Below are 15,814 nucleotides of genomic sequence, written 5' to 3'. Positions count from 1 at the left end.
CTTTTGCTCTGTCCACCCCCAAAGGGCCAGGAGCTCCTGCTCTGAGCTCCAGGAACGCGTTGAGTCCCCTCCCCCACCTCACGGCTCATGGTTTCCCGTGTGTGCAGCGGGGCGCTAACTGGCCTGCCCTAGCAGGTACCTGGAGTGCAGGTACCTGGAGTGCAGAGTCCAGGTCATGATGCAGCTGTGGTGGATGTTGGGGCCCCACAGGACTGCTAGCGAAGATCAGACCAGCAAACCTTCAGGGAAGGCAGGGGCAGCACAGTGCTGGGAGACCCCAAACCCTGCCCACCTAGCACACACAGTCACCTCTGGGGTGATGACCGGCAGGTGCCTCCTGAGCTGCAGCCACACAGGAGGGGGTGACAGTCACCCTCCCTGCAGCATCCCTGAGCTGACACTCGGCAGCAGCTGACACACTGGCCTTGGGGTGAGCGCTGCTGTGGCAGAGGCAGGTGGGAAGCCTGGGGAGCTGTGCCAGGCCCGTCTGTGGCAGGGCCAGCCGCTGTCCAAACCAGGTCCCTGCCCCAGGCCCCAAAGTGGGGCCAGAGGAGCCTGAGGACGGATCTGGCCTCTGGGATCAAAGAGTCTGGTGCTGTTTCTCTTGCACCCAGGCCAGCTCTGCACCCGCCCTGAGGTGGGGCGGTCGAGTCGGGACATTGACCCAAGGCTGGAATTAGGGCCTGGGTGGGGGGCACGGGCTCCGGGAAGTGCTGGGCTGTTAGAAATAACCCTGGTGGTGGAAAAAGCAGCCAGCCCTTTCTCCGGACAGACCAGGAGGGAAGAGGTCTCTTCCATGGGGGCAGGGCACACCCAGCGTCTCCGTTCCCTCCCCGCCTGTGGGGACCTCTCCACCTCTCCAGCACCTGCAAAACAGGACAGGGCCCCACGTGGGCCACCAACAGGTTGTCATGCCTCCAAGGTGGTTTGCATGGTGCCTGACACAGAACTCATGCCCCAGCAAGGGTCTCCCTCACCCCACAGCCAGGATGTCCCTGGACCTGCTCATCCAACACGACAATCTTGCCAAAGAGAAGGCTGCAGGCCCAGGCTGGCCTGGGGCCAGGGGGCTGGGACCTGAACCTTTCCTGCTGCTTAGGCCACAGGGGAGGCTCAGCCAGGGACCCTGGAATGTGGAGGTCCCCCCCTCCTTCCTGCGCCTGCCCTACCAAGGGGACAGGCTGGGACAGAGCCTTCTGAAGTAACCAGATCTGGTTAGTAAGGCTAATTTTAAAAGCCACTCTGGCGGCCCCATGGGCCCTGCTGGGAAGCCGTGAATGTCCCTGTATGAGCTCCTGGGAGGGGCTCTGAATCGACTCTCACTTTTGTCTGCAGTGCTGGACACCCCAAAATGTCCCCAGGGCTGCCATTATGGGCCCCCATGATGGGGCTCAGGGGCCCAGGCTTGCCTCTGCCCCAATCCACAGAGGCAGGCCCTGGGGGGTCCAGGACATTCCCGTGCTGCCTGCTCTCCCTCAGAGGCTCTGGGCAGGGGACCTCAAGCTCTCTGTCCTTTGTCTTGGCTCGGGTCCCCCTGTCTCCATCCTCTCAGTCCATGTCCCTTTGCCCCTGAGCCTCTGCTCCACTCTGATACCCCTATTCCGAGTCCCTGTGGCTGTGTTCCTCCAAGCAGGCTGGTTCCCTAGGAAGCCAGACAGTGCGTGCCAGGTATGCGGGGTCCATCTGGGAACAAAGGTTTCGGGTGGGGTCCAAGGACAGGGCCGCAGTCATGGGGCCAACAGGAGCTCTACCTGGGCAAGAAGGGGCCGGGTCCAAGCATGACCCGGGCCATCTGGCCAGGCCAGGTGCCAGCAGGAGGAATGAGCTCCAGGCGCTCGGTTGCCAGACTTAGCAAATAGAAACACCCGGTACCCAGTTAAATTTGAATGTCAGACAAACAAGGAATAATTTTTAGTTTAAGTATACCTCATGTAATATTTGAGGCATACTTATAGTAAAAAATTATTCCTTGTTTTCCTGACATTCAAATTGAACCGGGCGTCCTGTGTTTTATCTGGCACCCCATCCAGGGAGGCTGCAGGAACCAGGGGAGGTTTCTCGGGGACAAGAGGTTCTATAGAGTAGTGTGACAGGGAGGCCCAGCCGGGCCCCAGGGAAATCGCAGCCTGATGGGTGAGACACGGCTCCTGCCCGCAGGGAGCCCTCAGTTTTCCAGGGGTGGGGACAGTCCTTGGGAGCCTCATGGGGGACACATGATACCAAGCATAGTAAGCTTCTTGGGGAGCCACACATAGCCAAAGGGAGGGGCTGTGTGTGCCCTGCTGAGCTCCAGGACTGACCTGTTAGGGGCTCCATATGTGTTTGTTGAATGAATAAGAATCCTTCCAACCCATCCCATGGGGCTGAGGGGGGTACGTGGCCAGCAGGGGGCTCCAGCATCCTGTCTACCAAGCTCCTGGGAGCCACCTGGAAGGTACACTGTCCAAGTGGGCTCTAGGGGCTATGGAGAGGGGCAGAGGGGGTGGAGAGGAGGCTCCCCCATCCCAGTGCCTCCCCAGTCCCCTGCTGGAGTTCAGTCCTGGGCAGGGGCATCAGTGGGGGACAGAACTAGGGCAGGGCGAATGGCCTCTGGCTCCTGGGAGTTGGTTGGGGCTAGGGCGGAGGGCCAGGCGAGGAGGCCCCACCCGGTGCTCCTTGGGGGTGTCCAGAACAGCCGGGGGATTCCTGCAGCCCAGGAAATGAGGGTCCTTGTTTCTGGGGAGATAAGATTCAGACTTTTCTGTTGTGGCCCATTAATCTCAACATGTGGTTCCCATCCCTCCCTGAGAGCAGAGGGAATTTTTTTTTTTTTTATACCAGGGATCGAACTCAAGACCCTGCGCTTGCCAGGCAGGCGCTTATACCGCTGAGCTAAGTCCCCAGCCCGAGCAGAGTGACTTACACAGTCTCTTTGTTCGCCCACTCACTTGCTCATTGAGTGACTTCAATCACCACGGAGATCAATGTTCCCTGGCCTCCCTGCCTGGGCCTCCTGATACAGAGTCTCAGCAGCTCATCCAACCCTACCAGGAACACCAGGCCACGGCCAGCCCTGCTACTGGGCCCTGTGCCCTTGGACAAGCCATACATGGTAGAGCCTCAGTCTCCCCATCTGTAAAATGGTGCTAACGCTGACATCTCCCTCCCAGAGTTCCACGAGGATTCATGAGACAATGTCTGCCAGAGGGAGCTGCTGCCCCTGCTGGTTATTATCATCAGGTCCAGGCACCTGGGTGGCAGGCAGGGGCATCTGTGGCTCCATGGCTGGTGTCCCCTAAGCCTCCTGGAGACAGCCTGCTTCCTCTTGGGGTTGCACTGTCTCAGCCCCAGCCCATCTTTTCGGGGCGGGGTAGCTTCTTCTATGCCCTGTAAGCTGGAGCCTGGTCCTTCCTGCTTGGGCCTCCAGGTCCCCAGTGTGCAGCAGGGGGCTGGGCTGGACACCCCACTGTGGCCTGGCCAGGCCTCTGTGTCATCCTGTTAGTAACGCTTCAGCTCGGAGCCTATAATCATATCTGTCCGGGGAAGAACTAACCCAGCGTTTCTTTAAATTGGGCTCTAATTGTGGCTTTTAGTGGAGTCAAATGCGCCCCCATCCCCCCGCTGGTGTGAATTAGTGAGGCTGCCCTGGCCTGCCCCGCCAAGCCCAGGAGTCCCCTGGGCCTGTTCCCCCTCAGAGCAAGCCATGGGACCGTGGCTGTGTGCGATGCCCTGGGCTGGGCGCCTTCTGTCCAGGTTAGCTCTGCAGGAGAGCAGACACAGGGACCTTTTTTTAAATGGAGAAACTGAGGCCCAGAGAAGTGGAGTCATTTGCTCAAGGCTGCAAAGCTTGGTGTGGTAGAGTTTAGCTTTGGCTGATTCCAGGGTTTTGCTCTCAGCTTGAGGCTGAGCAGTATACTCACTCGGGCACAAGTCTCCCTCCTGGGGGGCTCCACAGGTCACCCAGGGCCACCTGAGCCCCCATCATGGCCCACGTCTTGTCATGGCCACCCTCCCCCTCTTTCCCCACTGGTCCCAGAGTCCCTTCCATGCCTCCCTGCCCCCAGCTCAGGCTGTGTGTCTGCTCACCCTGCCCTCTCCCATCCCCGCAGAAGTGAGGAGCCAGGCCTGGAGAGTGGGGTACGGGCAGAAGAGGCCAGAGGCAACTGCCCTGCTCCGGTGGGCGGGGAGCCTGCGGTTCCCTGTTTGTTCTGGAGATCCCAGCCGCTTCCCTGAGGAGACAGCCAGTGGTTCCCAGGCCACAGCCCTCAGGCGGAGCCAGACCACGGCTGGCCGGCCTTGGCCGGGGATTCCTGCCCGCCAGCCTTGCTGGGCTCCACCAGGCCCTGGCGCTGGGTGGTCTGGGCAGCAGCCAGGTTGGCCTTGGTCCTGCCATAAGACAGGAGCCATGACCAGAGTTAGGCTTGAGGCCACTCTGCCAGGGACAAACAGGGGTCCCAGAGTTCAGGGGTGGGATGGGCATGGGGCAGAGGCACAGGGAGAGTGTCTTAGGGTTGCCTAGGAGGGGGAACTCTGGGTCCCATTTGCACCTGACGGTCCCAAAGACGATGCCATCCCCCCCCCAAAATGTCACAGCTCCATGCTCCGACCCAGCCACTGAAATGACTCACACAGAAGCCCCGTCCATTAGAAGCCAGGGAAAAGTCAAGGTTAACTGGCAGGAGACCTAGATCCCAGCCCTCCCCTCTATGCCTCAGTTACTCCATCTGTACAGTGGACAGGGAACAGAACTCCATGCTTGGCCAAGGTTCCTCCAATGGAACTGCCCTGGGAGTGGGGGGTGAGCAGTTGAGCTGGAAGGATCCCAGCTGGTCCCAAGTTGTCCTCAGGGGCTTCTCTTTGTCCTACCTGCAAGTGAGTCAGCAAAGTCCTCTTTGTTCTGGGCTCCCACCAGTGGAATTTGGAGTCTGACAGACCCCAGCTCTCACCCTGGCCCCTGGCTCACTGTGCCCTTGGGAGGCCGCTTGCCCTCCTTACCTTGACCCTGTCTGTAGACCGGACTCTGTCCCTGACCCTAGACCATTTACCCAACCGCTCCACCCAGAATCAGTGGACACCTGCAAAGATTCAGGGGGTGTCCATGACTCCCTTTTTCTTGCACTGCCCGCAGGCCATCCACCAGCAACCCCTGCTGGCTTCAGCTCCCGAATGCATCTGGAATCAGCTTCTTCCTGCCACCACCCCTCGAAGCTGGGTTCAAGCCACCATCACCTCTGACCAAAATGACAGAAAGGGCTCCAGACTGTGCTGTGTCACACTCCTGGTGCTCCCCAGTCCCTGGACTCCTGGGCACCGCAGCCAGAAGGGCATTTCCAAAGCATAGGCGGTCACATCTCTCCATGCTCTTAACCTCTAATGGCTTCCTTGTGTGACCAGAAGGAAATCCTCTGATGTCCCGTCCTGCTCGCTGGCCCCCTAGACCCATGGCAGATGAGGGCTCCCATACGAAACCTGCCCCACACCTTCCTGACCCACTGGCCACCCTTGGGGTGCAGCCTCAATCCCAGCCATCTCTAGGGTAATGACAGGGCCTTGACCAAGTGTCCCAGGGCAGGGGTAAGTACAGTACCACTGGGCATCCTCACCAGGACAGGGGCTGCATCACGTTTCCAGGCCAAAGGAGCAGGATCTCCTCAGCCACTGCCTCCTACCACACCCCTGCCCCTTGGAGCTCACGAAGTTCCATTCCTGATGCCTCCTTTCTGTCCAGCGCTCCACAGGAGGCTGTGCTTTTAAAGCCAAGGAGGCCACAGACAGCAGTGGACTCCAACGAGCCCCTGAGTCTGGCCGTGACCAGTCAGACCCCGGCCTCACCCACAGACATCAGCCCTCTACTCTCTCTGGAGTCCGCATGAGGAACCTTGACTGAAGTCCAGGCTACCAGATGCCAAAGGACACACAGTGTGACTAAACCGCCGGTCTCAGAGCCACACAGCTGGCTGTGCGTCCTGGCTCTGGCCTTGGTTAGCAGTGTGACTTCCAATAAGTGACCAGATTTTTGCTAACGTACATCGTGGGGCACTTAGTAACCATGCCCAGGGCCCTGGGGACACCGTGGAAATGGAAATGTCCTCCGTTGTCATGTCCATGTCTATGCTTACACTCAAGCTCCTAGCTCCATGAGCGTCCTAACAAGCAGGAGGGAAGTGGCATTGGCTGACCCCCTTGACTGGCGGGTGGCCCACGTGCCCACCCCACCCTGAGTGTCACACAGACCACGAGGAGCCAGGAAAGGGGCTGGGACTGAGATTGGGCAGCATTACAGGGAGACCAGGAGGAAGCCACACAGGAACTCAGAGCCCAAATCCTCTTCTGAGAACTTAATCTCCCTGCTGGCCCTGCGGGGTGGGGGGTCACAGTGGGAGGTCTTCAGTTTTAGCCACTGAGCTAATTATAAACGCAACTCTGCTCCCTTGGGACTCCTAGGGAGCCCCCGGGCCTGTGGCTGATGGGCTGGGCCTGTTTTCTGTGGACAGATGAGAACCTCGGGGCCCAGGGGAGAGTGGGGATGGGGAATAGAGCTGAGCTGGGTCCCTTTCCAGCTGTCACCTGTTGGAACAGGTTACAGTGTCTTTCCTGCCAACTGCCCACGTCACAGGATGGCAGGAGAGAGGTGCAAAGTGAGCTCTCCAGGTGACACTTTGTGGCCATGTCCAGGGAACTTGCACGTAGGAGGCACTGGATCTCAGGTGTTGGGTTTGCTGGTGATCTGCCCATTCACATGCCAGCCCAGCTTTCTTCTTGACAAACAGGAGCCGGGACCCTGGGGCCTATCTGGGGTCCCAGTTTTTCTTGCCAAGTCTGGGGTACCAGCTGTGGTCTCGCTCCCAGCATCCGCTCCTCTTTTTTTTTTGGTCCTAGGTTCCAACCCAGGGCCTCTAACCCTGAGCTGGATCCTTAGCCCTTTTTGAACACTTTTTATATTGAATCAGTGTCTAGATAAGGTTTCCAGGCTGGCCTGGAACTCACCGTCCTCCTGCTCAGCCTCATCTCTCCCCACAGTGCTTCCTCCTGAATTCCCCTCTGAACCCGGGTCCCTAAGTCCCCTCCCTTGGTAAGCGCCAGCTCACTCACTGCCTTTCCTGCCTCCCCTTCCCAATACCACTCATCTTGGGCCCCCGGCTGATGAGGAGCCCCCTTGGGCATCACGTCCTGTGGATGTGCAGCCACAGGAGGAAGCTCCATGTGCCCTGGTATGCGAGGCGGTCTCTGTCAGGAGATCCAGAAGACCCAGAATTCTCTGTTCGGTCCCCTGGACAGAGTCCTGAGCTCAGTAGTCCTGAGCTCGTCCTCTACCAAAACCAGGCAGGTCACTTATGTCTGAAGGGGCTGAGTGTCAGAACACAGGGATGTGGCGAACAGAAGAGCTGTGACCCTGATGATGGGCAGTCACGTCTCAGCTCCCGTTGGCCGCTGCCCTGCAGGAAGGTGGGACCGCTGCCACCCAGATCCTCTAGATCTCCGAAACTGCAGAAATCCAGATATCCCATGTTGTAAAAGATTGCCGATGCTTTAAAACATGGGGGAAAGAGTGTAGGGGCCTGGGGGGGGTGCCCCGAGCATCAGGGAGCTGTCACCTGAGCCACCTGCCCCTCCCCTACTGGATAGCGAGGGTTCTCACAGCTGCATGGGGTGATCTTGTCTCCCAGAAACCTAGCCAGTAGAAGTGAGGGATAGTGCCAACTTCCTGCAATGCACAGTCACCTGGCTCCAGAGCATCGCTACCTGGCTATTGTATCATTGGTGTGAACGCAGCCGCCCATCCCCAAACTACACTTCCAAGCCTCCTTTTGCACGACCTTTCTCTTTTTTGGAAACAGTCTCACTATGTAGTCCAGACAGGCCTTCAGCCTGCTGTGTAGCCCAGCTGGCTTCGGACATGCAATTCTTCTGTCTCAGCCTCCTGAGTACTGGGATTACAGATGTGTGCCCAGCTCACATGACCAGCTCTCACCAACTGACTGAGCAGAAACCTTGTTTGTCCAGGAAGAAGTGGTTAAAAAACAGGTCTGCTGCCCATTCCCAAAGAGGTACTGGCCAGGCAAAAAGGAGATCCAGCAATTAGGAAGTAGCACAACCACAAGGTGGAAAGAGCCTGGATCCCGCCCGGCCTCCTGTTCACAGCCATCACCAGACGTTTGAGATAGAAACAGATTCTTGCTGTGTCCACTTCCCAGGGTTCTAGATCTATCTCTCACAGACGCCAAGCCTGTCTCAATGAATAGAGGAGGATTTTTGTCTCCTCTTCGTTCTTCTTCCATGACTTAAGCGTCTGAGAGTAAGGGATCTTGGCCATTTCTAGCAGCCAGGGGACCTGAGGGGGTAAGAGGCTAATGACAGTGCCACCCTGTATCGTGGGTGCTGCGAGGTGAAGCTGGGCCCTCTGCCTGGCCCTCTGGCTTTGATTAGGACTCAGAGCCCACAGTGGTTAACATACAGGGTGATGAATGACTAAAGCCAACAACAGTCACCTCTCCATTGCTATGACAAAATACCTGACACCTACAATTTAAAGGAGGAGAGGTTTATATTTGGCTTATAGTTTCAGAGGTTCTAGTCCATGGTCAACTGGATCCAGGGTAAAAACAGCATGGCAGAAGGTGATAGGACAAATCCGCTCAGTTCATTGTGACCAGGGAGCAGAAAGAGTGAGGTAGAGCTCCCAAAAAGTGACACCCTACTTCCTAGTAGTGCATGCAGCTTTGAACTCATCAGTGGGTTAATCCATTGACACAATCAGCACCCTCCCATCCAATCCTATTGATAATCAACACTGACCATCACACAGAGTATGTGAGCCAGTGCCCAGCCTAGGTGCCGAAGCCTTTGGAGCTGTGGGCACCTGAGCATCAGGGTGTGGGTCTTTTTTTTTTTTTTTTTTTTTTGGTACGAGGGATCGAACTCACGACCGCGTGCTTACAAGGCAGGCGCTTATGCCGCTGAGCTAAATCCCCAGCCCAGTGTGTGGGTCTTGAAGGAGGCTTCACATCCCAGTGGGAAGAGCCCCTCATTCTCAGTGGGGCCCTTAGTACTCACTACTTAGTACTGCTGGGCACGGGGACATCTGAGAGGCTGAAGGCCTTGCCCAGGTCCACAGGACCACAAAGTGATAGAGTCCAAGTGGGGACCCCAGCTCTCTGACTCAGTCTATGCTTTCCAGCCCCATCGTGGTTCCAAAGTTTAACTGGATGTTGCTGATTTGTATCTTCTAAGCATTTGAGGAACAGCTCAAAGGAGATCAAGGGTTAATTCTCCCAGGAGCAGCCCTTCACCAATGAGGCAGGCGAGTTGAAGAGTAAGTACCTGCCCGGGCTCATTGTGGGGATAACTTTGCAGTGGGGTCTCCTATGCTGTCCCCCAGGGTCTGCAGTTGACCTGCTGAGTAACTCGCCAATCCGTCTTTCCCTTTCCAGACTCCACTTCCTCATTCCCCGACTGGTGTTTTCTGAGTTCCTCTTACAAACTACCTGCGTCCAACCCTCGCCTCAGTGTCTGCTTTGGGGAAACCCAGCCCAAATACAACGTCTAGTTCACACGTACCTGAGACACGCAGGTGGATTCCAAGCAGTCCTGGTGAGCTTTTAGAAACCACCTGCTTACGTGGGGGTTTAAAGAGCTGGTTAGGAAATAATAGGACAGAGATATGGCAAAAATTGTACAGTTCCAGATGACATGTTTCTGTCTTGACGAGAATGCATTCATGTGGTTTTGTTTTGTTTTATTTTGTTTTGTGGTACTGGTGGTTGAACCCAGGGGCTTGCAAATACTGGGCAAGCGCTCTACCACCGAGTTACAGCCCAGGTTCTGTGGCTTCATTTTTTTCATCTCAGCGTCAGCTTAACTGTGTTTCCCTTTTTGCTGGGATTGGTAGGAAGCTCAGCCAGAAATCTGCTCGATTTGCACCTCCAGTCCTGAAAGAGTTCCACTTCAGACATACAGCTTCTCATCCTCCTTTGTTCATATTTAACTGGTGTGTACTGTGAGTCATTAGTATTGGCTTGGACATGGTGGGCAGGAATTTGGAAATACAAATAAAGAATGTCATTAAGTACAGGAGCTTTAGAATGGGACAAATCTGGACTCACATCCCCGCTCCACAGTTTGGGGGACCTCGACAATCATGTCACCTCCCACACTCTGTGTCCTCATTATTTATAAGGATTTATAAGGATGAAGAGGGACCCGCTTCCTATTGAGGCCAAAATAAAATGTCGTAAGTGACTACCGTTCACTGTTAAAGCCAACAACAGCACAGTAATCATCACTCCAATGAAACAGGAGCAAAATTGGGGAGCTCTGTGTCCCCCTAACATCAGGTACAATCCCAAGTCCAGTACCCACGCGTGAATAACAGGGTTGGAAAGCTCCAGATCGCTATGTGAGGTGGAAGCTGCATGGGTCACGTCTGTCATGTCTACCATTAAATCCTTTGGGCCTAGCACAGTGCCTGGCACACACTCAGGCAACACATGCACAGGCACCTCTTACGGGCTGGGCATGGGGTGCAGCTCTTGGGTGCCAGCAAGAGGGGGTGATTTCACAGGGAGACACAAAGCCATCTTCCCCAAGTCATCCAGGTAGTGGGTGGCAAAGCCCCAAGCCCAGCAGGAGGCCCCAGCATCTCCGCCCACCCGCCTGGCACCCCTGGGCCCCGAGTCCAGCTCTTCTCAGAGAAATGAGCTTATTTCGGTCTCTTCCTCACTGACCACAAAGACTCAGCTCTGTCCTCAGAAATATTTGGAAAGTTTTATTTAAATGTTTTGTGTTCCCTTTTGACCAACACCAAAAAGAGGGAATTTTTTTTCAGTTCCAAACAGGAGAGGCGCTTCAGAGAGGAGCTGGCATGTGTGTTTGGAGCTGGGGAGTGTGTAACCTGCCCTGCCAGGTCACTTACCCAGCCCAGCCACTCAGATGGGCAGCCAGGCCCAGGAGGTGGCTCCCTGGGAGTCCTGGGACCCTTGGAGTGAGCAAGGGACCTCCAGGCCGAGGAGAAACGGTCTCCCCAGCAGGCAGGGCATGGCTTGGGGACTGAGCACAGGGCCTCGGGGGTTCCAGAGGGAAAGAGAGGGGAATGGGAGGGTTGGTCAGGTCTGGAATGTTCCATGGAGGCTTCAGGGCTTCTGGGTATGGAGAAATGTATCTGCTAGAAAAATAAGACGCTCTGAGGATTTCTGCAGTCTGTGTTCTGAGTGCCCAGGAGAAATCTACCCTGTTGGCCAAAGGGTAGTGGGGAGGGAGCATCAGGCCGGCCTGTGGAGGACTCCAGAGGGGAGTGAGGCAGGCAGTGGACTTTGGTTCCTGGGTCCCCTTCCTGGCAGCTGCAGAGGATATGGAGGCCTCAGCCTCCCCGCCCTTGAGGCGTGAGCTGCCCATGATGGGCAGCAGTGTGAGAGAGAGCTTGGTCATCTGTCATGGGCTCCTGGGTCCCTGGGCCCCAGGCCCTCAGAAAAGGACGTGCAGGGGACTCAGCACCAGCAGGAGCAGCAGGGGTGCCAGAGCAGAGCCGCCTGCCGAGCTGGCCCGGGCACAGTGGTCCAGGTTGGCCCCGATGCAGGCTGCGTAGGCCATCACGTGTGGGATGTAGTTCTGCTCGTGGACGCCGTGCAGCAGGTGCGCCATGGGACCCTTGGCAAAGACGGCCACGTCCTCTCCACCATGCGTCTCGTGGCGCAGGGGCACAGCAGACTGGGCCTGGTAGTTGTTGTGAGCTGTGGGCCGGGAGAGATGCTGGCTGAGTGCCTGCTGGGGTGCTGGAGACGTCTCCCTGCCCCTCCAGGCTGCCTCCAATGCCCCCACTTTAGGGAAGCAGGCGCTGAACAAGGCTCAGTGTACAGGAAAAGCATTTTACCCAAGGCCACAGAATTTGAACCCAAGTCTATACTTCCATAGAGAAAATGAACTCCATACAGGCTACTTGTCCAAGCAGGGCAGAGTCAGCTGGAAGCTGTTACTGATGGACCCCCAAGGGCCAGTGGGGTGTCAGATGAAAATGAATATTCAACAACGTGGAACTAGATGAGCTAAAGACTTACAGATTAGAATATTATACGCTCATAAAAGGGCAGGGACACACCAAGTGCTTATATCACACACAGTGCTAAGCTCACAGACCCATTCAATCTTTTGGGTCTGCTCAGTTATTGGAAGACAATTCCAGGAGTCCAGGACCTACTCCAGGTCCTGGCCTATTCCAGGATCCCTGACCTGCACTACAAGCCTCCACTCAGGTCCCCCACCCACCCCCGGGGTGCTCTGCTCTGTCCCCTCCCAGCCGTGGCCTGGCCAGCTCACCGTAGTCCACCGTGGAGACGTTTTCTCGCTCACCACCCACCACCTTGTAGCCGGGCCCGTTGCCGTACAGGATGGCAGTGAAAGGCTTCTTGTCTGTGTCGCTCACCATGGGGGCCAGACCTGCAGAGAACAGGGTGTCAGGGGTCACGCTGGAGTCCCAGAGCACAGCCAGCCCCCAGCCCGATGTCAATGGCTTAGTAACCACTGGGGTGCTTTGTAGGGGCCCCAAACCACCTCTATGAAGCTACCTTCTAAACTCTATTTGCTTCCAACCAATTAGCCCCAATTTTCACTGTCTGCACCCTTCCCGTCCATCTCTCTGTCCATCCGTCCTCTTCACTCCTCTCCCATCCATGTGTCCATCCCGTCTCCCATCTTCTAGCCACCACCCCGTAGCCATCCATCACCCGCCCACCCATCCCTCACCCGCCTCCATGCGTCATCCTATTTCCCCCTTTGCACCCCCATAACTTTGCCTCGCTGTTCCTGCTGGATCTCCCATCCACCTACCAAAGATAGAGTTGCCCCGAGGCGTGTATCCGCCAAAGGTGAACACGTGCGAATGGTCAGCTGTGACTACGGTCAGCGTGTCATTCAAAGAGGTCATGGCACCAGCCCGTCCAATTGCCCGGTCCATCTCCACCGCCTCATGCAGCGCCTGCTTGGCTTTGCCTTCATGGTGCCCGTGGTCAATCCTGCCCCCTTGGGACACCAAGGCAGAGGTCTTAGATGAGGGGCAAGGGGAAGGCTGCCCCCCATGCCCTGTGACACTCAAACACCACTGATGGGGAAGAACAGTGGTTCCAGCAGGGGCTCCCACGGGCCAGCCACATCTCAGGTATATCGTGTCACTGTTCGACCTCTGCAGAGGACACACAGGCGTTCACAGGAACCCAGCCCATATGTGGAGGATGCAAAGCTGAGGTCTGCAGGCAGACCCGCCGGACTGAAGAGCCGTGATCCTCCAGTGGTCCCTCTGCCCCCAGCACTGTCTTCAGTGGCTCCAAGTCATCAAGGGGGCTCAGGGGAGCACACCCAAGTCCCTGCCACATGGCAGGCGTGATGAACTGGTGTTTAGTTTCTCTTCACAACATTCCTGGACAGCCCTATTTACAGATGGAGCAACTGAGGGCTACAGCCAGGCAGTGATGTGCTGCTGGTGGGGCCTGCAGGGAGTTTTCAGTGGTGACTCATTATAAAGCCCATTTTAAAGCAGTCACAGTGGCAAGTCCTAATCCCAGCACTCCGAGAGACTGAGGCAAGAAGATCACAAAGCAGAACCCAACCCAGGCAATGTAACAAGACTCCATTTTGAAATAAAAAATAAAAAGGGCTGGGAATGTACCTTAGTGAGAAGGCCCTGGGTTCAGTTCCCGGCGTAGAAAAAGGAGGAGGAGAGGGAAGAGGAAAGGAAGGAGGAAGCCCGTCTTCCTCATTCCCAACTTGAATAAATCCTCTCTAAGCAGAATGCACGGGACTTCCAGCTCCCAAAGGTGGTCAGAGTCCTCAGGCCATGCAGTCTTCCATAAGCCTGAACCCCATGCCGCCTCCTTTGGGTGCACGCAGGGACCTGGCTGCACACTTGGCCGAGCGGCCAAGCCCTATGTGGCCTGAGGGAAGACCTCTCGCCTCCCCTGCCTACCCATGGGGTTCTGCCTGGGTGGACACGCTGGACTCGAGGGTCCTGGGCCTGGGCGCCAGGCCGTCCTCCCGCTCTCCAGCCGCAGCCGCAGGGCGGTCAGGCGGGCTGGCAGGGCGGACCCTCCCTTTGTTGTGGCTTTGGGAGCAGCTGGCCTGGCGGGGTGGCCTGGCCTTGCTCACAGAGAGGACCACTCCCGGGGAGCCTGTTCTTGGCGGGTTCCTTGGCCTCTGAGGCCCGGCCGGGGCCAGGCTGAGACCACTGGGCTTGTGGGAACCGTGAGGTTTGGCAAGACAGAGCAGACGAGCTGGGCTGGCAGCCACTGGCCCGGGGAAGGTGGGGGGCATGGGTTGCGCGTGTACGTGTGGTATTTGTGCAAATATATCCACTTGTCTGCGTGGGCGGGTGTCTACCGAGGCCTCAGCAGGACAACAGGAGGGACCGCAGAAGGCCAGGGCCCTTAGAACTCCGGAAGATTTCAGAGGCTTAGGAAGTCTTTGAATTTCCAATCGTTATCGTCTTAGCCATTGCATAGTCAAAATAATGGTAATAACTGAAGTGGCAGGGATTTCTTTCCTTGCTGGGTCCTGTTGTAAGTACTTGATGTCTCTGAGCGTGGTGTGGGTCAATGGCTCTGTTAGAGGAGGGAACTATTTGGGTCTCCATTTACAGAAATGTACAGTTCGAGGTCGCACCACCAGTGGGTGGCAGCACCAGGACAGAACGAGGTCTCACTCCCGTGGCCACTGATGGACAGCACAGTAAACTCCGTGCAGAAGCACAGAGCATGGAAAGCCAGGGCCACAGGCAAGATTGTCTTTTGCAGGAGGACAACAGGGGCTGAGGGCCGTGCAGCTCTCCAGAGCTGGGTCTCGGAGAGGAAGAGGCCTGACTCCTGTGTCAGGAAGCCTTCCCCGACTGGCCTGACCGGCTATTTCAATGCCCACAGGAGAACAGCAAGGGGGCTGAGAGTTTCCACGGTGTCCCCTCCCCAACCCACTGTCCTCAAGAGAGTTCCTCCCTTCACTCCTGAACCCATTCTCTGGGACACCCGAGCCATCCCTGACTCAAGTCTGAGTTTCCAGAAGCTTCCTCTCAGCAGGTCTGGCTCCCCTACCTTCCACTAGCAAGAAAAAGCCTTTGGGGTTCTTCTGCAGGATCTTGATGGCCACCTCCACCATCTCAGAGAGCGAAGGGTCAGTCTCGTTGTTCCTGTTCAGCTCGTACTGCATGTCCCCAGGCTCAAACAGACCTGGGGGGACACAGGGAGGACGAGGTGCTGAGCCCTAAGCCTGCCAGAGGACCTGGGTGGCTCAGAAAACATAGGCCCCCTCATCCAACCTGGGGTTAGTGTGGTGGGGGAGGAACCACATCTGGGTGGCTCTTGGGGGCCCGAATTGTACCCATAATTCCTGTCATCTTCACAGCCACTATGGGCCACCATGATCATTTCACAAGTGGACACTGAGGTCCGAGGTGGCCAACATCTTGCCGTTCTAGACAAGCAGGGTGGTGGACCCGAGTCAAATCCATCAATCCGCCTCGGGGAGGAAGGGCCCAGGACACAGCACTGAGGCCTTGAGGCAGAGGACTCTCACCAGGGCTCTTTGGGGCACCCTGAGGGAGCACGTTTGCAAGTGAGGTCTGGAGGGCCCGGCAGCTCCTGCAGTGAAGCAGCACAAGGTTGGGGGTCCTGGTCTCCACTCTTCACTGAGCTTGGTTATCATCCTCCAGGCGCGAGGAGAGTGACTGATTTCTCGCCCATCACCAAGCCCCATTTCTGGGTCTGGGTCTGGACGCCCTTCTGGGACACCATTCTGTGCTGTGAGTGTGCACAGCCGAGTAACAACAACCATCCGAGAAGCCCTCTGAGAACCCAGGCACGAG

General features: G+C 56.8%; 1 protein-coding gene across 7 annotated transcripts in view; it reads right to left on the bottom strand.

Moving 5' to 3' along the window:
* Window positions 1-10,729: 10,729 nt before the first annotated feature.
* Window positions 10,730-15,814, bottom strand: part of Alpl (alkaline phosphatase, biomineralization associated) — a 52,377-nt gene continuing 47,292 nt past the window's right edge. For all 7 annotated transcript variants that reach the window (XM_063235704.1, XM_013154059.3, XM_003471348.5 and 4 more), the window contains 4 exons: window positions 15,045-15,179; window positions 12,799-12,990; window positions 12,289-12,408; window positions 10,730-11,705 (listed from right to left, as the gene is read on the bottom strand). In XM_063235704.1, coding sequence (XP_063091774.1) covers window positions 11,440-11,705; window positions 12,289-12,408; window positions 12,799-12,990; window positions 15,045-15,179 — 713 coding nt within the window. In that variant the 3' untranslated portion in view covers window positions 10,730-11,439. The remainder of the gene's footprint in view (window positions 11,706-12,288; window positions 12,409-12,798; window positions 12,991-15,044; window positions 15,180-15,814) is intronic.

Source organism: Cavia porcellus, unplaced genomic scaffold (genome assembly GCF_034190915.1).
Source record: "Cavia porcellus strain 051 isolate PalLab524CR breed Dunkin Hartley unplaced genomic scaffold, mCavPor4.1 scaffold_25, whole genome shotgun sequence".
NCBI classification, from domain to species: Eukaryota; Metazoa; Chordata; class Mammalia; order Rodentia; family Caviidae; genus Cavia; species Cavia porcellus.
Note: the sequence above shows the minus strand (reverse complement) of the source record. Positions and strands in the feature narration are given on the sequence as shown.